At 62.3% G+C, this 27,803-nt stretch overlaps 1 protein-coding gene across 1 annotated transcript; it reads right to left on the minus strand.

Moving 5' to 3' along the window:
- ALDH4A1 (aldehyde dehydrogenase 4 family member A1) lies at positions 1-27,588 on the minus strand. Its single transcript, XM_062190522.1, has 15 exons — positions 27,412-27,588; positions 18,907-19,000; positions 18,328-18,420; positions 16,180-16,227; positions 14,649-14,804; positions 12,804-12,953; positions 12,657-12,731; positions 11,448-11,635; positions 8,788-8,861; positions 6,124-6,320; positions 5,914-5,961; positions 5,106-5,258; positions 4,262-4,383; positions 3,498-3,616; positions 1-1,298 (listed from the first exon to the last, which is right to left on the minus strand). The coding sequence occupies exons 1-15, from the start codon at positions 27,474-27,476 to the stop codon at positions 1,186-1,188; spliced, it is 1,695 nt and encodes a 564-aa protein (XP_062046506.1). The 5' UTR covers positions 27,477-27,588; the 3' UTR covers positions 1-1,185.
- Between the last annotated feature and the right edge of the window lie 215 nt (positions 27,589-27,803).

Below are 27,803 nucleotides of genomic sequence, written 5' to 3' on the forward strand. Positions count from 1 at the left end.
TTGGGTTCCGCGACAGGATTTTACTGGGTGGCATTGGCTGTGTCCCGCTGCCCCCCTCACAGTGCAGCCCACACCCCCTTCCCGGCACAGACTCCTGCACACAGCAGAGTCCACGGGGCCCCAGGCGGCGCTGGCACCCACTCCTGGCTGCAGCCCACGGCGTGAAATGGGGATGCTTGGGGACAGCACACCAACTCGACAGGCAGCGGTCCCTGGGGCTCACAGTGGCCTGACAGTCATCTTGAAAGTCACGTCTGAGAGACTGCTGACCGCCCGGAACACAACCAGCAGGAAGGGCCCCCAGCCACCAGCTGACCACGTCCAGCAGAGGGCGCCCCGGCCACACAACGTGGCTCACAAGGCGGGGAGGGGCCGTCCTGCAGGCATGGCTCGATGCCTCCTGCTGGGGCCTGTCCCACCACAGCACCTGGAAAGCAGGCCCTGACAAGAGCTCCGAGGGGACGCCTCTCGAGGGAGGACGGGTGAACCCCTGGCAGAAGGAAGCCCACGCGTGGTTTTCCCAAATCACAGCTCCAGCAGGAAGGGCTGTCATAGCCCGCGCCCCGGCAGGTGGCCTCTGGCGGCCCCAGCCCTGCCGTGTGGGGCAGAAGGCACGGGGGTTCTGTAAGGCTCGCGGTTGGGCACGGGTCCCTGGTTCAGGGTCTGGGCAGGGGTACAGTGAGCGAGGTGGACAGCCCAGGCCACACAGGGCAAGGCCAGCAGGTGCAGCCCACGCCCTGCAGCCACACCACAGCCTGGACACCTGGCGCTGGAGCCCAGGCCAGCGGCCTCCCTGAGTACCGAGGTTTGCCAGGGCCCAGAGCTGCCTCTTCTTCTCTCCTGGGTCCTCGCCACTCCTTAGGCCCCTGAGCCAGGAGCCCCAGTGCCGGGGAGAGGCAGACGGAGAGACAGAGAGCCTGCAGGCCCCAGGGCCGCCTCCCGGGGAATTTTTAAGGTAAGGGGGGCATGGGTCTGACCCACCCCTACACACTCTGAAACTACAGCCCGGGCACCTGACACCAGGGTGGGGCAGGCCAGGGGCAAGGAGGGGGTCAAGCGTGGTTCTAGAAAGGGGCCGCCCATGAGGAGCCGGCGGAGGGGCTGGTGGGGCCGGTGCAGGGACATCGGTGGCCTGGACAGACGGACCGGGGGCGGGCGGCAGGTGGCGGCGGCACCGAGCGGGGCTCACTGCATGTACGCATAGCGCCAGTCCCCCAGCGGCTTGTGCGTCTCCTTGATGACCTGGGGTGACGTCCAGCGCAGGATGTAGTGGGGGCCCCCTGGCTTGTCATTGGTTCCTGTGGAAGACAGTCCTGTTGAGCTCAGAGACCGAGATTCTGGGCCGCAGGGGAAGGAGGCGGGAGCTGCCCGACAAAGGGGGGCCTGGTACAGCGGCAAGGCCAGGCTCATCCTGTAGATGGACCCGGCCGGGGGCTGAGGAAAATCAGAGGGACAGGGGAGCCCACCTCGAGGCTGCAGGGTGCCAGGGGCCCTGACAGCTCCAGCACACACACAAGGGGCCGTCTATAAGTTCACAGAAAACAGAATTAAAAGATAAGTTTGGGACTGGCATCCTGGCACAGCGGGCAAAGCTGCCGCCTGTGACACCATCATCCCACATGGACACTGGTTCACATCCTGGTGCTCCATTTCCAACCCAGCTCCCTGCTAATGGCCTGGGAGAGCAGCAGCAGATGGCCCATGTGTGCGGGCCCTGCCATCCACTGGGAGATCCAGATGAAGCTCCTGGCTCTGGCTTCAGCCTGGCCCAGCCCCAACTGCGGGGCTGAACCCGCGGATGGAAGACCTCTCTCTGTCTCTCCCTCTCTCTGTAACTCTGCCTTTCAAACAAAGAATAAGTTCATTTTGGTGAATAGAATTCTCACAATCCATGTTGGTTTTTCCCGACATTTCCCATGAACTGCGGGAAGTACAGAGCGCACCTGTGCCAAGAACGCAGCACGGGGGCACCGCCAGCAAGGGCGTCTGGGAGACTGGGAGCACTGGGGAAGACTGGTCTGGAGTCTGGGCTGGAGCTGCAGCGGGAAGCGTCCTGTGCCCCCGGCCAGAGCCCCTGCAGCCCTTGGGATGCGCCGGCAGGTTGCGGAGCGGTTGCCAGGGGTCCGACTGCTCGGCTTCCAGGCCCTCCCCTCCCAGGCGGCTGCAGGGGCTGGAGACGCCCTCATCCCTGATGCTCGTGTCAGCCACGCCTACATCATAAAACCACCACCAAACCCCAAAGAAGAGGGTTCTGGGAGCTTCCGGGCTGGTAAAACACCTCCACGTGCCAGGAGGGTGCTGGGCCCCAAATCACACAGGGACAGAGGCTCAGGGGACTGGGGACCCTCCAGACTCGGTCTTCTGGACCCTCCCTCTGGCTGTTCACCAGAGGGGAGGGGAGTCGCTTCCCCTGGGCCCTGGGAGCCACACCAGTGACTGAGCAAGGCTGAGTAGCAGCTGTGAGCACCCATGATTGGAGCCCAGACAGACAGAAGCACGGGTCACCGGGGGCCCGGCCTGGAGGCTGGGATCTATGCGGGGGGGGGGGGGGGGGGGGGACAGCTGGTCAGCTGGTGGGATAGCGCCCTTCGTCTGGGGGGTCTGAGTGGACCCCGGGCAGTTGGTGCCAGGAATGAGTTAAGCTGTGGGACAGCCAGGTGCTCTGCACCGAGCACCGCCCCACACTGGCTTCACCCCCAGCTCCGCCACGAGGGGGACGCACCTTTTGGGAGGTCATGACCTGCTCTGAGTCCGTTTCCCCAGGCTGGGAACTTGAGTGACCTTGAGCCAGGTGGTAGAGCCCAACCCTCGCCCCCACCCCCCAGCCACATGGCCCTGTGCCTCAGTGTAAGGAGAGAAATTACACAGCTCCTCCATAACACGAACAAGAAACAAGCAAGAGCCACACAGACTGCAGGAGACCTCCATGGACTCGCTAAGAACCACCCATGGCCACACACACCCTCCTTGGGACCCTATCCCCCAAAAGTGTATCTAAACTGCAGGCCCAAGAGGCCCAGGGACTCTGAACAGACTCGCCTGAGAGCGGCAGAGCTAAAGCTCGGGTTGACCCACGGCCCTCAGACCTTCCCGAGAGTTCCCCCAGCCAGCCCTGCACCTGCCCGACGCCGAGGCTCTGAGCTCGCCCTTGGAGACCTGCGTTCTTCCGCTCAGAGGCACCTCCCTTGTGGATGCCGTGAGAATTCTGCCCTCTGTGGCTAAGGTACTTTGGGGACCTCAGGTGGTCGGTTTGCCCAGTGTGTCGTCTGAATTACAATGTGTGACTTCCCCCTGCATAATAAAATCCTTACTGGAACCAACACTCTCGGTGCCCCCACCACACTCACAAGTGTCCTCTGTGGGGGGTGGGGGGGGTGGGCACCTTCACCCAGGAGCCTGTGGAAGCCCAGGGTGCGCAGACCCAGTTACTCTCCGTGCCCTCGAGGTGATGAAGGGGCGAGTCCCCCACAGGAATCAGGAAAGGGGGACCCACTCACCAGAGGCCCGGGACCCCCCGAAGGGCTGCTGGCCCACCACGGAGCCGGTGGACTTGTCGTTGATGTAGAAGTTGCCGGCGGCGTGTCTCAGCATCTCTGTGGCCTCCTGGATGACGTCCCTGCAGGCAGGGGAGCGGTGGGAGGGCAGTTAGCCCATCCCCCTCCAGCACCCCTGCCCGGCGCACACTGGATTTCCAGGTCAGGGGCGGGGCCAAGCTGGGACAGACGACCGGAGTGGCTGCCAGTGGTGGCCTCAAGCCCTGGCTTCTCCTCCGGGTAGGGGCTCGGTGCACCGCCTCACTGAGCTGAGGTCTGCACGGGAGGTTCCATCTGGGCCCAATTCTCCTGTCCCCAGGAGTGGGGGACCCTGACCCTGGCCCCCTCTCAGGTTCCAACCCCACCGCCCCCCTCTCTCAGAGGCAGACACAGGTAGCAACCAGCATCATGGAGGAAGGAAAAGGCAAAGCCCAGGGTTAGCACCGCGGGGTCTGGCTTGAGCCCGGCCTCTGTGGGACAGCAGGTGCCCCCGGCCCGGGCCTCCTTTCTCCTAGACTCTGATTCTGAGGTCAGCAGGAGGGCCCCGGCATCTGAACATTTAACAAACAGCTTGGCTGCTGGTGTGCGCCTGAGCTGGGAGGCCTGACTGCCATCAGGCTGCGGGGGAGGGGAGTGGTGTGAGCACTAGGAGCCGTGTCCAGGAGGAGGGATGGGGCCCAAGCCGGGCAGGGACAAGACACCTGCCAGGGCTGCCGTCAGCCACTCACTTATCCTGGGCAAACACTGCCCCCGTGAGGCCGTAGCTGGTAGTGCTGTCCACTAGCTGCAGCGTCTCCTTGTACTTGTCATCCGGGTAGACATACACGGTCAGCACTGGCCCAAAGATCTCCTGGGAGAGAGAGAGAGGCCCTGGGGTCAGTCTCTCCTCCTGGCCAGGCCCCTGAGCCCTCCCAGTCTCCTCACTCTGTCTTCCCTCTCCCCAGTGCTCAGTCCCCCACCTCAGCCCTCGCACAAAGGGCCAGGAACTGGCTCCTCCTGGTTCCCTCCGAGCAGTCACATGTCCAGCTCCTCACCCTGCCCACCCCGCTCCAACCCGGCAAAAGACCCAAGAAGCTTCCGGTGCTCCCTGCCAAACTCCAAGAAACGGGGCTTCTGGCAGTAGCAGGTGACCACCCCACTCCTGGTGCCCCGGGGCAGCCCCGCCCTGCGCTGCCTCCCTGGACAGGCGCCGTGACCTCTGGGAACCTGATTCCCATCTGTAAAATGGGAATGATGGCCTGTCTCTCAGCTCAGGCTAGTGCCCAGCTGTGGCCAGTCCACGCGGGGGTCGGCAAAGGCTAGCTGTTCCAGCCACTGTGCTGGTATCGATGCTGGCTGTTGTGGGCAGTGGAAGTGCTAGGACCCCAGCCAGGGTTAGGGGCATCAAGGACAGAGCCCTGGCTTTGGGGTCAGGAGGCCTGAGCTCGCGACCCGCTCTCTGCTCTCTCCAGGTGTGAGATGCTCTTTCCGGGCCTCGCCTTCCTCATCTGAGAAATGGGGTCACGTCTCGAGAAGTGAACAGTGCCCAGTGTGCACGTGCGTGTAGGCCAGGCGAGGCCACGCCCCCGTCACCTCCTTCATGATGGGATCTTGAGGGTCCTTGCTCTCCACGATGCAGGGCTCCACGAAGTAGCCCACCGAGTCATCACACTTGCCCCCGGCCAGGATGGTGAGGCTGGGCGAGGAGCGCGCGTGCTCCAGCCACTTCCTGATGCGGCCAAAGGACTGGGTGGGTGGAGAGGAAGGTGGGAGGTCACTCCCTGCAGCGGTGGCCCCAATGCGCTCACCCCTAAACACCTGTGCCCGAGGGACCCCTGTCCTGCAGTGGGGGCGGGAGCAAAAGCCAGTGTCCGGCAGAGTTGACAGACGTGCACACTCGTGTGTGTGTGTGCATGTAATACAACTGTAGGTGTACACACAAACACACAGACAGGCAAAGTACACAGCCACAGGACTTCACGTGCGAGCAAGCCGGTACCGGCAGGTCTGTGGTGTGTGTGTGCACAGACCTGCATGTACGGCCACACCAAGACCCACGTGAACATGCTCCCGGATAGGCACATCCCCATGCGCGTGTACACACACACACACACACGCGTGTGTGTGTTCTCAGGCACCTGCATGCACACACAGGCCCGCTCCTCTGTGCACGCCTGTGTGTGGTGCACCTGCCTCTCTGGTTCTGGATGATTCTGCCCGTTCCAAAGCTACGGGGTGCACTGTGGCTCCTCACGGGCCTCGCTCCACACAGCGGGGCCGGGGTCTTCCCCCAGTCAGGGCTCCCCATCTCTTCCCGCCCCAATCAAGGCCAGGGCTCAGCGTCCCCCCCCCCAACACACACACACACACACACAGGGATGCTCTGCTTCCTGGCCCTTACCTTGGCGTCAATCACAGCAGAGAAGAAGGTCCCAAAATCCTCTGCAGGCTGGAGGCCAGGGCGGGAGGCACCAGGAGAGAGGATGGCCGCAGGCCCGAGACAAAGGGAGCCCCTCCCCGCACCTCCCCACCCCCACCCCGGCGAGGCAGGCTCTGCTCAATCCCATCAGCCACCCGCTGGGCCGCAGCGGGGGACGCGGGCGCCACTCACATCGCCCACTTTGATCCTGCTGTGCTCCTCCAGCAGCCGCCCTTTGATCTGCGGCCACAGCGAGCCGGGCACGTAGAGGCGTGAGCAGGCTGAGCACTTCTGGCCGCCATACTCGAAGGCTGAGCGCAGAGTCCCGCTCACCACGCTGTCCACGTCGGCCGAGCAGTGCACCAAGTGGAAGTTCTTCCCTCCACACTCTACAGGGCCGGGGAGGGGGCAGAATGACCTGGGGAAGAGGGCTCCCCAGGCCGCCGAGGGCCCCAGCGCCAGGCCCCCAGCAGTGCACAGAGCAGAGCTAGGGCTGGGCACCCTCCCAGAAGCAGCCCAGTGAGGCCTGTTCCCCGGCTCTACACAACAGGAGTCAGGCCAGAGAAGGCTGAGGGGCATGAGGTAGTCAGGTCCAACACCCCCATTACACAGATGGCAAAACTGAGACTGTGCAATACCAAGTCAGAGGAAGGACCAGAATCCAGGGCTCCTAGGGGCTGGGCTGGTCCCAGACACAAGCACAGGTTTGAGCCTCCCCAGCTGCCCCCAGCCAGCAAGGGAGAGGGGAGTCCACACCACATCAACAAGACCCCAGCCCCACTTTCCTCACTCGTGGGAACCATCAGCCAACGGCAGCGGGAAGCCCCCTCTGACGTCCACCAGAGCCTCCCACTAGCACTCCTATTTCTTTATTTAGATGTTGTTTAGCTTTCATTTATTTGAAAGAGCTGCAGAGTGAGGAGAGAGAGACAGAGAGACATCTTCCATCTGCTAGTTCACTCCCCAGATGGCCGCAGCAGCCAGGGCTGGGCACTCCAAAGCCAGGAGCCCAGAACTCCCTCAGGTCTCCCATGAGGCAGGACTCGAACCCAGGCACTCCGCTACAGGATGTGGGTGTCCTGAGCAGTGGCGTAACCTGCCGCACCACAGTGCTCACTCCAGAGTCCCATTTTAAAGACAAGAAAAGAGAGGCACAGAGAGATGGAGCCAGGTGCCCCAGGCTGGGATGCTGCCCAGTGGCCTCTGCCCACCGGGGAGGTGGCAGGCAGGAGGCTGCACACAAGGGCTCAGCGCTCGCCAGCTCAGAGCGGTTGGCCCTGAGGAGGGGGCTCCCTCCCTGACTTGTCCATCCAAGCTCCCACCAGCTCAGGTATGGGGTCCAGACACCCCCCGTGGCCTCCCCAGACCCCCTGCCCTGCCCCTGGGGCAGCCTCTCCCCTCTCCAGGGCCGGGCACTTGTAAGCTGTGTGCACAGGAACCCTTGCTCCATGAGGCTCCTGCAGGATCAGACCCTGAATGTTGCCACGCCTCTCAGAGCAGAGGCCCTGAGGACAGCACTGCACTCTGTTTAACACGGCGCCTGCCACATTACCCAGACCACGGCACCTGCCACATTACCCGGACCACGGCGCCTGCCACATTACCCGGACCACGGCACCTGCCACATTACCCGGACCACGGCGCCTGCCACATTACCCGGACCACGGCGCCTGCCACATTACCCGGACCACGGCACCTGCCACGTTACCCGGACCACGGCGCCTGCCACATTACCCGGACCACGGCGCCTGCCACATTACCCGGACCACGGCACCTGCCACATTATCCGGACCACGACACCTGCCACATTACCCGGACCACGGCACCTGCCACATTACCCGGACCACGGCACCTGCCACATTTCCCGGACCACGGCACCTGCCACATTACCCGGACCACGGCACCTGCCACATTTCCCGGACCACGGCACCTGCCACATTACCCGGACCACGGCGCCTGCCACATTACCCGGACCACGGCACCTGCCACATTACCCGGACCACGGCGCCTGCCACATTTCCCGGACCACGGCACCTGCCACATTACCCGGACCACGGCACCTGCCACATTTCCCAGACCACGGGGCGCCTTCTCTGTGGGAAGATTGTGGCTACAAGACCTGGCCCTGCCCCCTCCTCCACCCCACCCCCACTCCAGCTAACAGGCCTGGTTTCACATCTTCAAATTCAAGTTCACTCCCACTGACAGCCTCTGCACAGCCAGCCACACGTGGATGTCCCTATTGGAATTTTTTTTTTTTTTTGACAGGCAGAGTGGATAGTGAGAGAGAGAGAAAGACAGAGAGAAAGGTCTTCCTTTGCCGTTGGTTCACCCTCCAATGGCTGCCGCCGGCGCACCGCGCTGATCCGATGGCAGGAGCCAGGTGCTTCTCCTGGTCTCCCATGGGGTGCAGGGCCCAAGCACTTGGGCCATCCTCCACTGGACTCCCTGGCCACAGCAGAGAGCTGGCCTGGAAGAGGGGCAACCGGGACAGAATGCGGCGCCCCGACCGGGACTAGAACCCGGTGTACCGGCGCCGCAAGGCGGAGGATTAGCCTAGTGAGCCGCGGTGCCGGCCTCCTATTGGAATTTAACTCGTGATGAAACAAAAGCTCGAGTCTCTCAGTCGCCCTTGCCCCGTTTCAAGTGTGTGATGGCCCCATGGGGCTGGCAGCTGCTGTACTGGACAGAGTAGACACCAACAGAAAGTTCTAGCAGATGGCACTGGGGTCCAAGACGCTCTGAGCCCCCTCACCCAGGACTGCATCGCCTCCCCTGCCTCCTCTTCCATGACAGCCAGGGGGAGGGGGGTCCCTGGGGCCACACAGGGGGAGGGGTGGGAAAGGGGGCTCTCACCTCCAGCCAGGCGTGGGAAGGTACGGAACCGGTCCAGGTTCTGGGCCACCTGCTTCCACAGGTGTCTGAAGGTGCTGGAACCAGAGGACAGGGAGGGGATCAGGGAGCTGGGCTCCAGCACCCAGGTGGGTGAACGTCATGGCGTGGGGAGGGGCGGAGAGCAGACCCTACAGGAAGGGGTCCAGAAACCCTGGGGAGGGAGGCTGGGGTCAGCAGCCTAGCAGGAGGTGGGCTGGGGCCAGCAGTGAGGGGCTGGCAGAGGGTGGGGCACCAAGCAGGTGGTAGCAGGTGGGGAGGGGCTGCAGCAGAGGGGGGTGGGGCAGCAACGGAGTGCAGAGACCGCCCAGGCTTTGGAGGTGGCGGTACTGGGTTCCAGTTCTGACTCAAACCTGCAGGGCCCTGTGACCGTGGGCTCATGACTCAACCACTCTGTACCCCGAGTTCTGCACCTCATCTGGGAACGGGAACAAGAAATGCCCACCTGGCCGGGCAGGGTCCCAGTGACCTCTACCGCGAGCCGAGTGTCCAGGGCCACGCTGGGCACGCCACAGGCACCTGCCGGCACGCTGACACCGCCGGGCTCAGCAATGGGCACCCCAGGCCCAACCGAGGAGGGGAGCTCAGGCGCCCGCCCCGGGCTGCCGCCCCGGAGGTCCGCGCCTCCTCCCCAGGCTCTGAGTGTGACCAACCTCGGCACCACAAAACAATAAAAATGCTAATCACCCGGGAGCCGGCGCCACAGTAGCTAATACTAATTTATGACTTTCCTACCTTTAAGCCCGCTGCTCATCAGAGCGTGGCAAATGGGGCCAGGCCCGCTCCGCCCGCTAATAGGCAGGGCCCCGTGGGGCCCACGGCTGGCAGAGCGGGCCTTTTGGAAATGGCCCTGCTCAGCAATTCTAACACGGCCACTGTCACCAGCAAACCTGGGCGGGTAGGGGGCTGGCGGAGCCTGAGGCCAGTGGAGGGGAGAAGCCACTGCCCGTGTCCCACCCAGAAGGACCAAAGCTGCAGACCTTGGCCCTCTGGCTGCCCCAGACACCACCCCAAGATGATCAGGGGGCACCCCACTAGCCAAGGGACCCACGCGTGTCTCATCTTGGGTGCCTGCCTTCCACTGACCCCTCCCCTCCTCCTCATCCTGACCTCACAGTCAGTTGGACAGGCACCGGCCACGGGCCCCCCTGCCACGCTGTCACTTCGCTCTGCCCAGCCCAGGGTCATCACCTGCCCCAGACCCCAGAGCATCACCCCAGGCACCTGCCCCGGCCACGGAGGCTTCTCCTGCATCAGTGAGGGTGCAGGGTGAGGCCTGCGAGGGGAAGCACACAGTGCAGCCCAGAAGCACAGCCCCAAGGCTGGTGGGGACAGTGGGGAACTGGACAGTGCCTGCCCCTAGCCAGCCAAAGGGACCATGGGGGAAGGTAGCCCCCAGGGTGCCTGGAGCGTCCCTGTTCCCAGGGGAACCAACACTTGAATTTCTATATGAAGTTGCTTCAACTACACAGGTCAGGCCATCACTATTGGGAGTCAAAGACCAGAGCCACCTGCCGGCTGACACCAGGGCCACCATGTGCCGTGGCCACTCGAAGCAGGCCTCAATGATTGAGCCACTCCCTGTTCAAAACTTTCTGTGGTCGGGGTCGGCGCTGTGGCACAGCAGGTTAAAGCCCCAGCCTGCAGCGCCAGCATCCCATATGGGCGCCAGTTCAAGTCCAGGCTGCTCCACTTCCGATCCAGCTCCCTGCTAATGCACCTGGGAAAGCATAGAAGATGGCCCAAGTGCTGGGGTCCCTGCACCCATGCGGGAGTCCCAGAAGAAGCTCCTGGCACCTGGCTTCAGATCAGCTCAGCTCTGACCATTGAGGCCATTTGGGGAGTGAACCTGCGAATGGAAGACTCTCTCTCTCTCTCTCCACCTCTCTCTGTAATTCTGTCTTCCAAGTAAATAAACTGAATCTTAAAAAATAAAAAACTTTCTGTGGCTCCCATCACCTTCAGGATCAAGTCTGGACACCTGTGCAGACTCTTAAGGGGCTCTCATCCCCCGAAGCCGGGACTTTGAGCGTGGCGCTCCCTCACCACAGAGCACGGCAGGGGCACAGCTGAGCACAGCAGGACCTTGGCAAACCCCGGCCGGGCAGAGAGTGAGTGAACGGATGACTGCCAAGATCCGGCAGCTGCCGCCTGCCCTGCCTCGTATCCCACCAGGCCCTGCCCCACCCTCGGGCCCTGCAGCCCTTCACGCCACACTCAGCCACGTGGGACCTGGCCATGCCACAGAGCACAACACGTGCTTCTGCCCTGGGGTCTCTGCTGGGGCCCGGGGTTCCTCCACCCTCTCCCCTCTGCCTCGCCTGCTCTCCCACTTGGGTACCACCTCCTCCAAGAAGCAACCCTGACTCCTGTCCCCTCATGCCTTTTCCAGGTGGCACTGGATTCAAGATGACCCAGCACCTGCAGGCCCCCCACTCAGCTCCTTCCTGTCTGTCCACTCTCTCGTTCCTCTATGGGGGACCCCACGCCCATTGTTCAGATGAAGGAATGGAGGCTCAGAGAGGTGCATGGCTCACCCATGGCCACACAGCATTAGGGTTCCCAGCCCCAGCTCGAGAGCAGCTGGCCGAGGAGTGGCCTGGGGCACTTGCCCGGGGACTTACGGCACGCTGCCTGTGAAGTTAATGCCACAGAGGTGCTCTGAGCTGGTGACAGTGTCCCCAAACACCGGCCCGTCAGCTGGCACGAACTGGATGATGTTGGGGGGCAGGCCAGCCTCACGGAGGATGCGGTAGACGGCGTAGCTGGCCAGCATGGCGGTGTCACTGGGCTTCCACAGGACCACGTTGCCCTGCCCGGAAGTGAGATGTCGACTCATGAGGTCAGGAGCCTCCTGCTCCGATCTCCACCTCGCGCCGCAGAGTGGTGGTCCCTCACCTGCAACCAGCAGGCCCTGTACTGCCCTAGATGTCCCCTACCCAACCCCACCCCTCCGAGTGTCCGGCACTGAACCCCAAAGCCCGGTCTGGCTGCCCGCCCCACTCTCTAGCCAAGGACCCCATTCTCCAGAAGCCATCCCCCCGCTGCATCACTGTTTCTGGGCATGGCTGGGCACGTGCCCGCGGGTTCTCTGCACCTGTGCTGGGTCAGGGACACGGGCGCTTTGGAGGACGCCCCCATGCAGGCATGTGGTACACGGCTGGGCATTGTGTCCACCTGCCCCATCTGAGGCTCGGGCCTCCCAGTCAATGACTGTGTCAGCTGTCCTCCTACCCAGCCTGTCTGAGGGCAGGCCTATGGCTCCCCCATCAGACTGGCAGCTCATACGGGGACAGCCACCTTCACTCTGACAATGGCAGGCACTTCAAACCCCCGTGTCTGCTCCACCATTTACTAAGCCATTCAACCTTGACAAATGTCCCCACAGTGACTCAGCTTGGTCACCTGGCCAGGAGGCGTCATCACAGCCTCCTGTCTGGGAGCATGGGTGGGATCACCAGCAAGCAGGTCTTAGCAGGAGCAGGTTCACAGTAAGCACTCAAGGGGAGCAACAGCCTTGGGCCCAGACAGACCCGCCTCCTCGGCCCGCTGCAGGCCAGGCCTGCCTGGTGCCGGGCGGGTCCCAGCGGATCCCCAAAGGAGCACAGCTTTGCTCAGGGCCTCGCCCAGGGTCTCCCAGACACAGACAGACAAAGCTGGGACTCAGACCAGGGGTCTGACCCCAAGGCCTAACCACGGCCCTGCGCTGCCTCCAGTTTTCACGCTGCTCCCCACAACCAGGAGCTAGGACTCCAGGGGCTCAGGATGGCCTTTGTCGGTTGGGACGAGGACCACGACCAGTCCCCGCTTGGCCCCCCACACCCACATCTCACCATCAAGGCAGGTGCCCCCGCCAGGTTGCCGCCGATCGCGGTGAAGTTGAAGGGCGAGATGGCTGCCACGAAGCCCTGGGGAAGGAGGCGGTGGTGAGGCCCAGCTCCTGCCGTCTGGCAAACCCCGCCCACCTGGCGCCCCGGTACCTCCAGCCCCCGGTACACCACGCTGTTGGTGCTGGGCGGCAGGCTGATGGGCTGCTGTCCTGCCAGCTCCACGGCAAACTTGGCATTGAAGCGGAAGAAGTCGATGAGCTCGGCCGCAGCGTCGATCTCCGCCTGGATCACCGTCTTACCCTGCGGGGGGGGGGGGGGTCAGCGGCGAGCGTGCTCGGTGTCCCCGGTGAGCCCCCTTCCCACATCTGAACCCATGGCCGCAGCAAGTGCCTGGCAGGGACTAGAAACCTCCAGGGAGCTGACCAGGCCCCCTCTTGGGGGCTAAGGAGGGAGAGGACCTCGCTTCTCAAGCCCCTGAGCCCTGCCTCGCTCAGCCAGGCTCCCGCCCCCTGGGCTGGCGCGGGATCCGCAGCGTTTACTGCTGCCGTGCGGGGCAGGTGTCTCACGCTCGCTGTCTCGGTTTCACGGCGACTCTGAACGGTGGGGGACACAGGAATGGCTCTCTTGACTGAGATCCTCAAGCCAAACTCAGGGTCAGAACCTTCCAGACACCAAGACACACGAGCATGAACGGGGAAGCCGGCCACTGGGAGAGCAGGACAGAGACATGGTGGGCAGGATGCGGACGGCTCCCTCCTCCGGGATGGGTACGGCGCAGCCTTGCCAGTTTGGGCTGAGAACCTGGAGGCCAGGGGCTATGATTTCCCTTCTCCCCGACGACCGTGGGGAGCCACACGCAAGGACTCTGGACGCTGGGTATGGGGCTTCTCCAGATGACAGTGCCACACAGGTGCAGAGCAGGTGCACACCCGCAGGTCAGGGAAGCTGAGCTGAGGTGTAGCTGCTGCTTGGAAGCTTCTGAATCTTAAGCCAAATAATGAGAACCAGAGATGATCTTACAGGGTGCATGAGTGTGTATGTACACGGGTCTGTCCTGCTGATGTGTAGGCTGCTGAGCCAGAGGCCTTGAACAGGTGGGAGCTGTCATTCCACCTCTGTGCAGCAGAGGGAGCTCTCACCACAGGGACGAGGGAGCAGATGCGCTGGTCTACCAGGGCTCACTCAGCCTCTTGTCATTTGCCCTTGGGAGCCCAGCTTAGCCAACATCCTAGGGCTCAATGCCTGGAGGTGGTGAAACTGGCCCCTCCTCCCTGGGCTCTCCCCAGCACACTCTGCACTGCTGGTACAAGACACGACTACTGCGCCCAAAAAGCGTGCAAAGGGAGAGCAGCGCACAGGAACTCAGTGCCCCCAGGGCGCTCTGAGCTGTGGCCGAGACCACACAATCTGGGAAAACAGGGGCCAGACAAGCTCTCTGCGTGGGTAAGGTTCAGGGAACCTCACGGAGGAGGGAAGACCCGTGTTAGAGCAGGTGGTGAGGCGTTCACCGGGCAGAGAGAGGCCAAGGGAACACCTGCGGCTCCCAGGGCGTCCCCAGAGGCGGGATGGCCTTGGCGGCTGGGGCGCTGGACACAGGGTGGACAGAGGGGCCCTGGAGGCAGGGGTCAGGACTAGGACCCGCCTCTCAGTGATGCCAAGATCATGGTGGCTCGTGAGCCACGGGAGGTGGCAGCAAGGTCACTCAGAAGGGGTCTGACCAAGCCAGGAAGCAAGGTGGTAGCATCGGACAACGGCCAGTCCAAGCAAAGCCTAAGGCCCAGGGACAAGGGACACAGAGAGGAGGGGACACATCCACAGGACAAGGGCTGAGCGGCCTCCGCTTTGTCTGATGATTTAGGAATGTCTGTCCCCTTGAGGCCATCTCTGGTCTCCAACAGGGCCGCCGGCGCCCGGGCAGCCTGGCTCTGCTGAAGCCGGTAGGGTCTCCCTGCCCCTCCGCGGCCGCCGCCATGGCCGGGCCCCCGGGCTGCTCACCTGCCCCACCATGGTCTTGGCCAGGATCTCCGCCCTGTGCGGCCCGCTCAGCATATCCGCCGCCTTCAGGAAGATCTGGGCCCGGTCTGCCACAGGCTTCAGGTCCCACTCCTTCCTGGCGGCCAAGGAGGCCTCAATGGCCTTGTTGAGCAGGGCCTGATGGGAGAGCAAAGACTCAGGGCTGCTTCCTGCAGCAAGGAGAGCCCAGAGGGCTCCTCCCCCCGCCCCGCCCCAGGGGGCACCCCTGCTCCCACGGCTCTCAGCACTCCTGCCCCTCAGCTGTTCCAATCAGGTTCGTGGGGGCCTGCCAGGTGGGTCAGCAGGCCGCGGACTCGGCTGGCCCCAGCCCTCAGCTGTTAACCCTGCTCCCCTTTTCTTTCATGGTCTAATCAAGGCCTCATGTTGGGGCTGGTGTGTTGGGGCACAGCCGCTTAAGCCACAGCCTGAGACGTTGGTACCCATAGGAGCACGGGTTCAAGTCCTGGCTGCTCCACAACTGATCCAGCTTCCTTCTAAGGTGGCTGGGAAGACGGGGAGGAGAGCCCAAGTGCTTGGCCCCTGCACCCATGTGGGAGACCCGGATGGAGCTCCAGGCTGCTGGCTTGAGCCTGCCCCAGCCTTGGTCACGGTAGCCATTTGGCGAATGAACCAGCAGATGGAAGATTCCAGCAGATGGAAGATTCTCTCTCTCTCTCTCTCCCTTTCCCTCTCCCTCTCATTTCATAACTCTGCCTTTTATTTATTTGAGAGGCAGAGTTACAGACAGAGAGAGAGAGAGAGAGAGGTCTTCCATCCGCTGGTTCACTCCCCAAATGACCACAATAGCCAGAGCTGCGCCAATCCAAAGCCAGGAGCCAGGAGCTTCTTCCAGGTCTCCCACATGGGTGCAGGGGCCCAAGGACTTGGGCCATCTTCTACTGCTTTCCCAGGCCATAGCAGAGAGCTGGATTGGAAGTAGAGCAGCCAGGACTCAAACCAGCATCCATATGGGACGCAGGTACTGTTGGCGACAACTTTACCCACTATGCCGCAGCGCTGGCCCCAATAAATAAAATCTTAAAAAAAAAAAAAAAAAAAGGCCGCATGTTGATTCTTGGGACCTGGCCCCCTGAGCCGGCCCTGAGGTCAGCAGGCAGCCTGAGATGCACACGTGCTGCCACGTCCCAGACGCCGAGGGCCCCTGCCGCAGGCCGCCCCCTCCCTGCCCACTAACGCCAATGCCAACGCCTCGCCTGGCCTTCCAGCCACGATGGCTCCAACTGTCCTGACTCAGCCTTCCAGAATCTTCTCCGTCCCCACACCAAGGTCGGCCCCACCACCATGGGCATGTCCAGGAACGTCCCAGCCCTTGGCCAAGGCAACTCGCACTTGGCTCAAATTAACGACGGCACGCCTGGTCCTGGCAGCACACTGCCTGGGCACAGCCTCCCCCCTCCTCTGCTCCTCCCACCCGCCATGGCTGGAGGGAGAGGCAGGGCCCGGGGTCCCCATCAGCAGCCAGCAGGGCAGGGCAAGGCAGGGGCGCACTCACCTTGTCCGCGTAACAGAACTTGGCCACCTTGTGCCTGTGGTTAAAGGGCTGAAAGGAGAGAAGTGGGGGGGTCACTGCCCAGAAGGGAGGTGCGGACACACAGGGAACAGGACTCGTCTTCCAGGAACACGGGGCACGCTCACTCCCTACCCCAGCCCACACCCATTCCGCACCCTCGCGGGTTGGGTAGGGGCACCCACTGCACAACGCACGCCGTTCCTGCCCTGGAAGGGTCAGGGTCCAGGGAAAGCGCGTCGACTTTGTGGTCAGGCAGGCAGGGGTCCGAATCCCAGCTCACTTCCCTTCTCCAGGTCCCATCAGGAAAAAGGGGTGCATGCTCCCCACCTTACAGCACGCAAAGGAGGCCCAGACGGGACGACAGTCAAGAATTCTTCCAAACAGGTCCAGCAGGCGTGTGCGCCGTGACCAGGGCAGAACCCAGGGATGCACAGGTGTCGTGAGGCGCTCAGGACTTCCACCCCACTCCCACCCATGGCGGAACAGAGCAGCTGTTTGCCGGCAGGGAGCTGCCACACAGGTGTGGACAGAACCTGGGCGTGAATGCCGGCACGAGCCACCCTCCTCCCCAGGGTGGACGACGGACTGTGCCATCACCGGCAGCCCTTCTGTCATCTGCTGATCCGCCAACAGGTTGTCTGGAGTTTTCCTAACGTGGGAGCCACGAGCCTGTGCCTAATAACCACACGTGGCTGGTGGCTGCTTGGTGGACAGCGTGGCCGCAGTGTCTCATCACCATTGCACAAAGTCTGACTGCAAGGCCAGCGTCGTGGCACAAGCAGGGTAAGTGACCGCTATATGATGCTGGTGTCCCACCCTGGAGCGGCCGCTCCACGTCCAACCCAGCTCCCTGCTCACAAGTCTGGGACACAGCACAAGATGGAAGGGCTTGGAAGGGCCTGGAAGAGCCAGATGGGAGTTCCGGGATCCTGCCTTGCCCCGACCATTGCACTCATTTAGGGAGTGAACCAGCAGGTGGAAGATCTCTCCCTCCCTCCCTCCCTCTCTCTCTCTCTCTCTCCCCCACTCTCCCACTCTCCTACTCTGCCTTTCAAGTAGATTAAAAATAAATCTTTTTCTAAAAAAGAAAGAGAAAGTTCTATTGGACAGCATGGGGCTGGGCTGGAGTAGCAAGCGCCCTGTTCCCATCAAGCTAACCCCTGGCACAGGCACCTGTGTCCTGCCCATACCTGAGCCTGGTTTTTAACACTCAGAGGCCAAGAAGGTGGCGAGGACTTGGGGCCTTCAAGCAGGCCACGCCCACGTCACACACAGACCCACCCTCGCATCCACCACCGCCCACGTGTCTGACACAGCAGGGATCGCCACGGGGCTGGTGTGGCAAAGAGGCAAACGGGCAGCAGATGGCTCACCGAGGGCTGGTGACCAAACCCCAAACCCCGAGTCTCACTGCCAAGAAGCCCAGCGGCCTCGGACTCCCGGGAGCTGCCTGGGCCAGGCCATCGCAGAGCCCAGACAGCAGGCTGTGGGCGCTGCTCTCGGCTGGCCCCTGGGCACACGGCTGGTGCGGACTGAGGAGCCTGCAGGCCCCGGCCACATTCTGCCAGCTCCAGGGTCAGGCCAGCAGCAGCGGCTCCCAGCTCCAGGGAGCAGCTCCTGCCCCAGGCTGCCGCTGGAACCCTTGGGGCACAGGGCTGGGATCCTCTCTCAGGCACGGACCCCACCCCCACCCCGCACACACCTGCCCAGGGCTCCACCGGGACAGAGCCAGAACGTGGTGACCTGGTGTGCAGAGCGGCCAACCTTTACTCTCCCCCGAATTACTGTCCCCCGAGCCCCCTGGAGCGTCTGCATAAGGCTGGTGCCACCTCCTGGATGGATAAACTCGGAGCAGGTGGGCCCTTGGCTCCCGGCCGCCTTGCGGGGGAACCCATCAGGGCTAACAGAGGAGGCTGAGGCCTCTGCACAACCCCTCCCGCCTGTGGACAGGGCCCAGTTAGCGGCACGGAGAGGCCTGGCGCTTTGCTTGGGGAGGTTTACCCCTGGCCTTCACAACCTAGGAGTGCCTAGAGGGAGACCACCTGGGACGTGCCTGCAAGCTGTCAGCGAGAGAGACAGAGATCGAGAGACCCCAGACGCAGGGAGGGGCCTGCCCCGCGCTGGACTCACCGACAGCTGGTACTGAATGTCTGACGTCCACACTTCCTCATCCCCCACCACACACGGGATGGCTTCCGTCTGGTTCTTGAGGGCTGTCAAGGCCTGGGGAGAGGGGCAGGAGCATAGCTGGGCCCTTCCTGCCTCCTTCTTCCCCCGGAGACCCTGACATGGGTCTGCAGGGGGGACCAGGCCAGGTCTGGGGACATCAGAAGGCGTGCACTGTCCCCTGGGGATGGCAGGACTCAGCTCCAGCGGCCATCACCCCGGGGGAAGCAGAGGCCAACGTGGCCAGGTCTTCCCATCGCAAAAAGACCAACAATTACATCTGAAATTGATGTGAAATCTCACAATTTTCTATATACTGACAACAAATCAGAGAATGTTAACTGTGAAGCATCTGGGGTTATGACCTCTGACCCAGCCTAAGAGGCCGCAAGGGGACCCCCGGCTGCCACCCCGCTGGTCCCGCAACTCCCCACTCCAGATCCCCCCAGCCCAGCCTCCCCCAGCCGCCTCCAGAGGTTGGGGCGAGGCGGAGCGGGCGGGGGCCGTGGGGGCCGTCTCCGCTCGCGCCCTGCACCCCCTTACCTTCTGCAGCGCCTCGCGCTCGGGGCTGCCCCTGGTGAACGCCAGGATGGGCTCATTGGCCACATGTAGTGAGGACGCGTGCTTCCACCACAGCCTGGACACGGGGACAGGGACAGAGGCACAGTCAGGCCCGGGGCGGCCCCTCTGCTTCCCACCTGGGGCCCTGGGTCTGCGCCGGGGATTAGGGGAGGAAAGCCGCCTTGCGGTCCCTGGGCCTGCTCAGTGAGACCAACCCCGCCAGCCTCACGAGGCCGTGCGAAGTCTGCACGCACGGACACAAAGCCACGGAGCCGTATCCTGCACGGGAGAGGCTGACTTCCACACGGTGCGGCCTTTATCCCAAACTGACCCCCGGGGAACCCTTCTCTAAGCTAAAAAGGCCACATGTGCAGAGGGGAGCCTGCTCCGAACCTGAACCAGCCTGGGACTCCCCGGGCACAGAGGCCTGAGTCCCGATGTCCAAGATGCAGACCGTGAACTTGGAGGCCAGCCCTGGGCTCAGTGCGCAGCAACAGGGAGGGCTGGGCGGGCAGCTCTGTGTCGGACTCCAGAGTGCTGGGCCTCAAGAACACCTCGCTGGAATCCCACAACCTCGCCGGCAAGGGACCCCCACCCCCTACCAGGCAGGGGGACAGCAGGGCCAGAGCCAAGACCCCCCGGGCCAGTCCCCAGCACTGGGACGTCCCCCTCCAGGCCTCAGTTTCCTGCTCTGTAAATGAGGATGGCAGTGACGACACAGTACACAGGCACTGACAAAGCCCCCGGCACTGGGTGGGCACCGGGTGGGCGGCACCAGCAGCCTCTGCCTAGGGAAATGAGGCTGTTTCGGTCCTAAGAGGAAACCGACTAGTTCAAGGCCAAGATTAGGAGGCACCGGCTCTGAGTCTGGAAGAAGCCCCGTCACCTCCCTCTGGTTTAGATGCGGCCCCAGTGAGACCCGGAGAAGCCTGGGATGGATACAGGCGCGGGCTGGGAGACCCAGAGGGGTTTGCTCAGCATCAGACGCACTCAGTCAGGGGGGGCAATCCTACGGCTGCCTGGAAAAGCAGCCAGTGGTCCTTCATCGCGCAAGAGGGGGTGCCCGCACTTCGCGAGACGCACAGAGACCTCGCTTTCTGTCTACGCCGAGACAAAACTACGAAGCGGCCCCATCACGGGCCACAGGTGACACTGCCAGGGGTGTCTGTGTTCAGCCAGAGAACCAAGTGGCCTGGCTGTGACAGTCAAAGAACCCAGGACAGTGCAGACCCGTCCCGGGCGCACTGCACAGGCTTACGGCAGGTCTCCTACAGGGGGCGCCATTCTAGACTCTGGAGGCACCTCGGTGCCCACGACAGCCAGGCCTCGGGCTGCTCCCAGCCAACCCCAGCTGGCGATGTGTTCGGGAGATGAAAACAATTGCAGGGAGTTGACATTGGCGTGCCTCTTGGAGCACCTGCGGCCCATGGTGGAGTGCTTGGGTTCAAGTTCCGGGCTCCGCTTCCATTTCCAGCTTCCTATTAACGTGGACCCTGGGAGGCAGCGGTGATGGCTCAAGTACTTGGGTCCCTGCCACCCACGTGGGAGCCCTGATGGAGTTCCGGGCTTCTGACTTCAGCCTGGCCTGGCCCCGGCTGCTGCAGGCATCCGAGGAGGGAACCAGAGGATGGGAGATCTCACTCACATCTCTCTGTTTCTCTGTCTCCTTGCCTTTCAAATAAATAAGACTTTTTGAGATGATAATTCCTTAGGGGAAACAGGAAATCAGGGGGCAGTGGGGCTACTTCACCAAGGTGGTCAAGGGGGGCCTCCCGGCAGAGGTGACCTGGGATCAAGACCTGGAGGTCGTTTGAGAAGAGCTGGCGAGAGCATTGTAGGCAGAGGAAGAGCAGGTGCCAAGGCCCAGGGCAGGGAGCAAGGAGAGGAACAGCAGAAAGGGGCCTGCGGGGAGCAGCGGAAAGAGAGGCCCGAAGAGCAAAGGGCACACTGGGGGCCTTCTCCTTCTACCCCCAGCCCTCACCTCCACCCCCACACACTTAAAGGAGCCAGGGCACATTCCTTGGCCCCACCCTTCCCCTAACCAAAGAAAGGAAAGGTGGACCAACGCCAAATGACCCTGGGCAAATCACCTGTTCTCTGTTGTTAGGGAGACAATGCTGCAAAGCTCAGTGCATTACAGTCCGCAGGGCACCTTCCGCCCATTGTCCTGGAGAACGGAGAGGCAGCCGCAGGTCTCCCAGCCTCCCAGCCTCTGCAGGAGAGGCCAGGGCTGTATCCGCCCCCTGGGGCCATCTGGAAGGTTCTGCCAGGACTTGAGCTGGGCTGCTGATGGCAGCGCATTCCTGCAGCCCACACCCAGGCAGGAGGGACTCTGGAGAAACTGAGTCCGCCCAGCCCCCTCCTGGAGCCCAGATCTGGCGGAGGGAGAACACAGAGGCCTGGAAGCAAATCCAAGATCAAAGCCACACCTGCTGGTCTCAGCGAGCCTCTGCAGAACTGGGTGGTGCTGTGTCCCCCGAGGGGCACCAGCAGCACACACACAGCTCCGGTCCCTCCGCTGTGCCTCTACTGGGAAGCCTCCAAAGGCGAACGGACGCCCAGCCCAGGGGCTCAGTCCCTGTTCCACCTGCAGTTTAAAAACCGCAGAGGCCACCAGCTCCCCTCCCCCTGCGTCCCCCCAGGGAGTGTCAGAGAGGGAAATCATGCAGCATTTCTCCACCTTCCACAAAGCAGAGGCCACCGTGGCCCCGGGGCTCACACGCCCTTGTGGCTTTCTCTGTGCTTGGGAAGGCCTCCAGGCCTGGCACTGCATGGACCCTCACACTGTCCCTGGCCCGGCCTGGCCATGTGCGGCTTTGGGGTTCGGGGACCTGTTAGCACTCAGCCCGAGTCAGCTGCCGCTGGTGGGCCGCCAGGACCAGAGCCGAGCCCTGGAGAGGGGTCGCTCCCAGCACTGCAGCCCTCCAGGGGGAGCCCCGTTCCTCATCCATTCACCCCCTGGCTCAAGCAGTCAGCACAGTTACTCTGCGTCGTGCTGATACCGGGGTTCCCTCCCCAAGTGGCCCCAGTGGCCAGGGCTGGGCTAATCTGAAGCCAGGAACCAGGAGCTTCTTCCAGGTCTCCCACGTGGGTGCAGGGACCCAAGACTGGGGCCATCTTCTTTGCTTTCCCAGGGATTAGCAGGGAGCTGGATCGGAAGTGGATCAGCTGGGACTTAAACTGGAGCCTATATGGGATGCCGGTGCCCGCAAACACGGCTTTACCCGCTACACCACAGCGCCGGCCCCCAGCCTGGCTTTTTCTGACCCCCTCTCTGCATGAACCCTCACACCGCCCTTTGCCCCAAGCATTGGCGATAACCCTCACCGCAGTGCCTCTGCCGGCCACAAGCTCCACGCAGCAGCCTACGTCCACAGCCCACGTCCACTCCCCTCCCTGCTGGACACCCTGAGCCTCACCCCTTCCTTCCTGACCTAACAAGCCCACAGCAAGCATCCTCTGAAAACAAGCCAGGGGCACACGATGTTGGAGCCAACCCCAGGCCCGAGGATGGGACTCAGGCCACTGCTCCTCTGCCGACACCTGGAGCCGGGCACAGGCCCCTGGGGTCCCCCAGCAGCAGGGTCAGGGACGGCCAACCCCAAGACGGGAGGAATGAGAGGGAAACCTTGCTCTCACCTCCTGCCTTATCTGGGGCCTGATAAGACCAATCCCCCTTATCAGCGAGATAAGGAGGCCAGAGAGAAGGTGTGCAGGGCCCAGGAGGGGCCGGCAGGAGACAGTAAGGAGCACTTAGTAAGCACTTACTGTGTGTGTGCCAAGGACTAACTGAGATAGCTGGATTATCTCAGACGATGGCTCATGGGACAGCCCATTAAGTTCTAGAGCAGGACCTGAACCCAGGCCCTGCTCACTGCGCAGACGCGCTGTGGCCTGAGACCCGGGGCAGCAGGGACCAGTGGGACAGGGTCAGTCCTCCTCGCATACAGCCAGAGCCTCCTCGTTTCCCGCCCCAGATAGGTGGCGCCTATCCCAAGGTCACTCAGCTGTCCGCAGGCCCAGGGCTCTGTCCACTCCAGGACGCGGCTTCTGCCAGGAAGGGGAGAGTCTGGGGGGTAAGGGGCCCCGAGAACAGCAGGTATCTCCCCTCCCTGGGGGCGAGCATGGTCAACCCCAACAGAAGGAGTTTTGGATCTGGGGTAGCTGATAGGAACAAGCGGAAGGGGCCGGGACACCTGGGCTCCACTCCCAGTGCCAGTCCTTAGCATTCCTATCAGAAACAACCCCAGGGGACAGCGCAGGGTGGGAGAGGGGACACAGCGATGCCCACTGAGCTCTCCAGCTCTCCTGCAGGAGTTCATTTAATCCCCAAGACAACGCCGCGAGGCGCTCACCAGGGCATCTTTGTTCCACGGGACAACAGCAGGCAGCAGACAGGTTAGTCCACAGAGCTGCTAGGAGGTCCGGCCAGGACCCAGGCCATGCTCTGTCCAGTACCCACTGGGTGACAAAGCCAGGGGCTGGGCACAGGAAGCTCGGCGCTGGGGCCGACGGCTGCTGGCCGCGGGCCTGAGCAACTCCAGCACGCCATCGCATAGGTCCCACTGATGGTTGAGATATTTACAGGGCACACACGAGGGACCAGGCACTCCACAAGCCCCTGGTCCCCACAGCCCCTACCCTGGCAATCACGGCACCATGGCTAACGTCATCCTCCCTGTGGGCAGAAGGGACTCTGAAGGGCACCGGGTGAGGATGAGGCAGCCCAGGCTACAGGCCCTGACCTCTCGACCCATTCTTGGAGGAGAACGGAATATGGACAGGAAGGGGAGGAAATGCCAGCCCCGGTGCCCAGGCAAAGGACGGGCAGGCAGGAAAAGCTACGGGGGGTTTTGAGATTCCAAAAAGTAAGCAGGCAGGTGGGCTGAGAGGGTCCCCCGTCACCCAGGATAACCTCCAGGCAGAGGGCAGTGCCAGGTCCAGCCTGTGCGTCCCTTCTCTGCGTTTGGCACTAGGGCAGGAAGGGAAAGAAATTAGCATCGACTCAGGTTCTGCTAAGTGCCCGGTCATCCCTCCTATGCCCCGCCCACTTTGAAAGAGAATCCGCAGATGTATAACCAGGGGCACAGAGGACACAGTAGAGAGAGGAGAGAGCAGGCAGCCAACGGGAGGCCCCGTCTGCTAGTGGAGGCCTCAGAGAAGTTGTCCTATGTCCCCAGGCCTCAGTTGTCCCATCTGTGAAATGAGGACAGGGAGCTGACTAAAACCACGCACATCACAGGTCGCCATGTCACCTGCTGCCATCCCTGGGCCATCACTAAAGGCCCAGGGTGATGGTGACTGTGGGGACTGGCTGCAACAAACTCCTATGGACAAGGAAGGGCTGGCATGGTGAATTCATTCATTCACCCAACGTTTGCCAGGGGCTTAGCACGTACCAGACACAGCTCTGGGCCCCAGACACAGCGAGGGATGGCAAGTCTACAAAGGGGGCACAAAAAGGTCCCATTAAAACGCCAGGCTGAGGCTGGCGCTATGGCTTAGGGGGTAAAGTCGCCACCTGCAGTGCCAGCATCCCTTATGGGCGCCGGTTTGAGTCCCGGCTGCTCCACTTCTGATCCAGCTCTCTGCTATGGCCTGGGAAAGCAGTGGAAGATGGCCTAGGTCCTTGGGCCCCTGCACCTGTGAGAGAGACCCAGAAGAAGTTCCTGGTTTCTGGCTTTGGATCAGCCCAGCTCTGGCCACTGCAGTCATCTAGGGAGTGAACTAGTGGATGGAAGACCTCTCTCTCTGTAACTCTTTCAAATAAATTAATTAAATTAAAAAAAAAAAAAAAAAAGACCAGGCTGAGTAGCCCTTATCTGAAATGCTTGGGCCCACACGTGCTTTGGGGCCAGGCACTGTGGCACGGCAGTGAAGCGCTGGTGGTCACATGGGTGGATGGCCCAAGTTAGAATCCCGCCTCCACTCCGATCCCAGCCGCCTGCTGATGCACACCCTGGGAGCCCAATCAGTCCGGTCCCTCCCACCCACAGGGAGACCTCGAGGGCATTGCTGGCTCCTGACTGGCTAAGATGTTCATGGAAAAGTCAAAGGCTACGAATGGATCACAAAGACGACCACGCTTGTCTCCGTGTGTTGAGACAACAGGCGATTTTTTATGCTTCTATGCTCACTCTGTACTTTCTAGAAGTAAACATTGACCAAGGCTGAGATTCCTGGCACTCAGCAGAAAAATCCACACCGAAGCACGCCGCCTTCCCTGGTTGCTGCTTCCCCGGCAAGAAACCCGCGCACGTGCACACTGCAGCTGTGCCCCAAATACATGGTGAGCAAACGAACCAGTGTTATCTGGGAGCTGGGGATCTCGACCGCGGTGGGGGCGTAGGGGGGATCCTGCCCCCCAGGTGGCCTCTGACAGTGCGTGCCTGGGGGTGTCACTGGTGTCCAGCCTCAGAGACCAGGGACGCAGCTAAACCCTCTACAGGGGCAGGCATTCATGCTGCTTGGGATGTCCGCATCCCATATCGAGCGCCTGGGCTTGAATCCCAGCTCTGCTTCCAACTCCAGTCTCCTGCTCACGCGCTCCCTGGGAGGCAGCAGGCACTGGCTCGGATACTTGGGTCCCTGCCACACACATGGGAGACCTGGAGAGAGTTCCTGGCTCCTGGCTTCAGCCGGGCCCAGTCCCGCCTGTCAGGGGACTCTGGGAAGTGAACGAATAGACTGGGGAGATCGGTCTCACTCTCTCTCTCAAAAAATAAATAAATAAAAATTCTACATCGCACAGGTGAGCCCCACAACAGGACTATCTGGCCCCAACAGGACTATCTGGAGGTTGAGAACCCGTGTCCAGGGCACCAGGCCAGCAGCTCCATTGGAAGGGGGAATCTGAGCTGTGGGATTGGTTGCAAAACACTCTCCGCCTTCCCGGCTCGGGCAGCCTCCTAATGAGGAGCTTGGGTCTGGAGTCAGGGCAAGTGGGGCATTAGTTCCACGTGGGCCCCGCCTGGCAGATGGGGCCCTGCGGGGGAGCTTCAGGAAGTTCCCGGGGACGTGCACTGTGCAAAGCTCTGCAGGGACTGCAAACATTTCTCGCACCACGATGGAGTCGCCTTTTATTCCGTTTTCCCGGAGCTCCGAGGTGCAGGAACAGCCACTAGCGCACAGTACTGGGCCCATGGAATTGACTGCTTGATACATGTTATTGTTACGGATTTTTCTTTTAGAATATGGACTGCTTTTCAGCAGGTATTGGCATGTTTTCATGACTAAGCCTGCCTCCCCAACTCGGCTGAAGGCTCCTGGCAGGCCGGGGTACCTCTGGCCCCCAGTGTGTTCAGAAGAGCACACAGTAGGTCCTCGGTAAACATGAGGATCTAGAACACCCCACCTCCCTGGGCTTCCACCTGGGGCCTGAGAGGGGTGAGCTCAGTGCAGGAGACAGGCAAGCGCGCCCCCTCCCTGCAGAGGGCACAAAGCCGAACCGAAACTCGGCCCTGTCACTGCCGAGGGCAGGCAGAGGGACACTGATTAACTCAGAGCGGGCACAGCGGCAGCCGGGAGACGGCGGGCTGGTCTTGGCCCTAGGGGTCAGGCAAACAACTCAAATGTGAAACAGGGGGGAGGCACCCAACTCTGGGAGGGAGCCCACCAGGTGAGCCCACAGGAGGGACAGCAGTCCAAGAATCCAACAGCACTGGGCTTTGCAAATCTGAGTTTAAAATACAGCTGCGCCCAGCTGCTCCCCGTGACCCGTTGCTGGGGTGGAATTAAAAGGCCAGGTTACTTTGGGTACAAAAAAATGTTTAAATCCAAGTATATGCAGGCTCTTCCAAAACTCCATGGGAAGCATGTATGTTGATAAAAACCATGTGGATGTTCAAAAAAAAAAAAAAAGTTTGCACACACACTTAATTCCCCTCTTTGGCAAACTTTTTCAAGTCCCCCCTTGTACCAGCTCGTTCAGCGCCGAGACACCCACCACGTGCCTGGGGCAGCATGGTGCCTCAGGAGCGCTCCCTGAGCGCCACCATCCACCTTTCGGCAGGGAGGACACGGGGGAGAGGACCAGAGAGAAGCGAGACCCCCCGGGGTGGGGAGGGGAGGAGGAGGGGGAGGAGGAGGAGGAAGGCTCAGGAATCTCAGGGAAGGTCCAGGGCGTGAGAAGACCGTGCGGAGGCGCAAAGCGTGATGTGCTAAAAATAGAAGCGCCCTGCCTGCCGCAGGCCAGTGAGGCCGGAGGAAGAGGCGCGAGCACCGAGAGCAGTCCCGTGTGACTAGCAGGGGTCCCCCGCGGCACGACCCCTGCCGCAGACTCGGGAAGACGACCACCTGAGGCCGATGGGGAAGGGGGCTGAGCGATCTCAGAAGGTCAGGGCCAGGGGTCACGAGAGGCAGCTCCGACCCCAGGCGGAGAGACGCCCCCGGGCAGGGAATCCCCTGGGCGCTGGGGGTGCCCAGCGACTCCCGGGGCCGCGGGCCAGCAGGTGCGCGCTCGGGCCGCCCAGCCGCGGGCTCACTCACCCGGCCCCCCTCCAGGGGCGAGCCAGCAGGGCGCGGCGGATCGCGGGCGGCGGCAGCAGCAGCATCTCCAGCTCCGGGCACGGTTTTCGCAGGAGCGGCCGCCGGGGAGCTGCCAGACCACGCGGCCCCGCCCGGAACGCACCACCCCGGCGAGAAGGGGGGACAGGCTCCCCGAGATCGCGGCCCCTCTCCATGTAGTCGCCTCCTGTTAGTCCCAGCATCTCTGTGTTGGCATTTTAGGGGGCGTTATGTGACGTGGGGCAAGGGAACGCCAAAGGAAAGTCCGAAAACATACGCGGTTCCCCATCCTCGCTTTATGGTATGACCTAGGGGGGCGTGGAGGGCGTGGTCGTCGCCGACCAATCAGAGTAGCACATGGAAGCTCCTGGACC

The sequence above is a fragment of the Lepus europaeus genome, chromosome 5 (genome assembly GCF_033115175.1).
Source record: "Lepus europaeus isolate LE1 chromosome 5, mLepTim1.pri, whole genome shotgun sequence".
NCBI lineage: Eukaryota > Metazoa > Chordata > Mammalia > Lagomorpha > Leporidae > Lepus > Lepus europaeus.

Bases quoted from the DNA above. Each gene is read 5' to 3' on its own strand.
- ALDH4A1 (XM_062190522.1), bottom strand. From the start codon at position 27,476: ATGCTGCTGCTGCCGCCGCCCGCGATCCGCCGCGCCCTGCTGGCTCGC. The intron at 14,805-16,179 runs GTGAGTGCGCCC...CTCTCCCATCAG, and splicing joins AGTTCTGTTACGCGGACAAG to GCCCTGCTCAACAAGGCCAT. The intron at 1,299-3,497 runs GTGAGTGGGTCC...TGTCTTCCACAG, and splicing joins CGGGGGGTCCCGGGCCTCTG to GAACCAATGACAAGCCAGGG.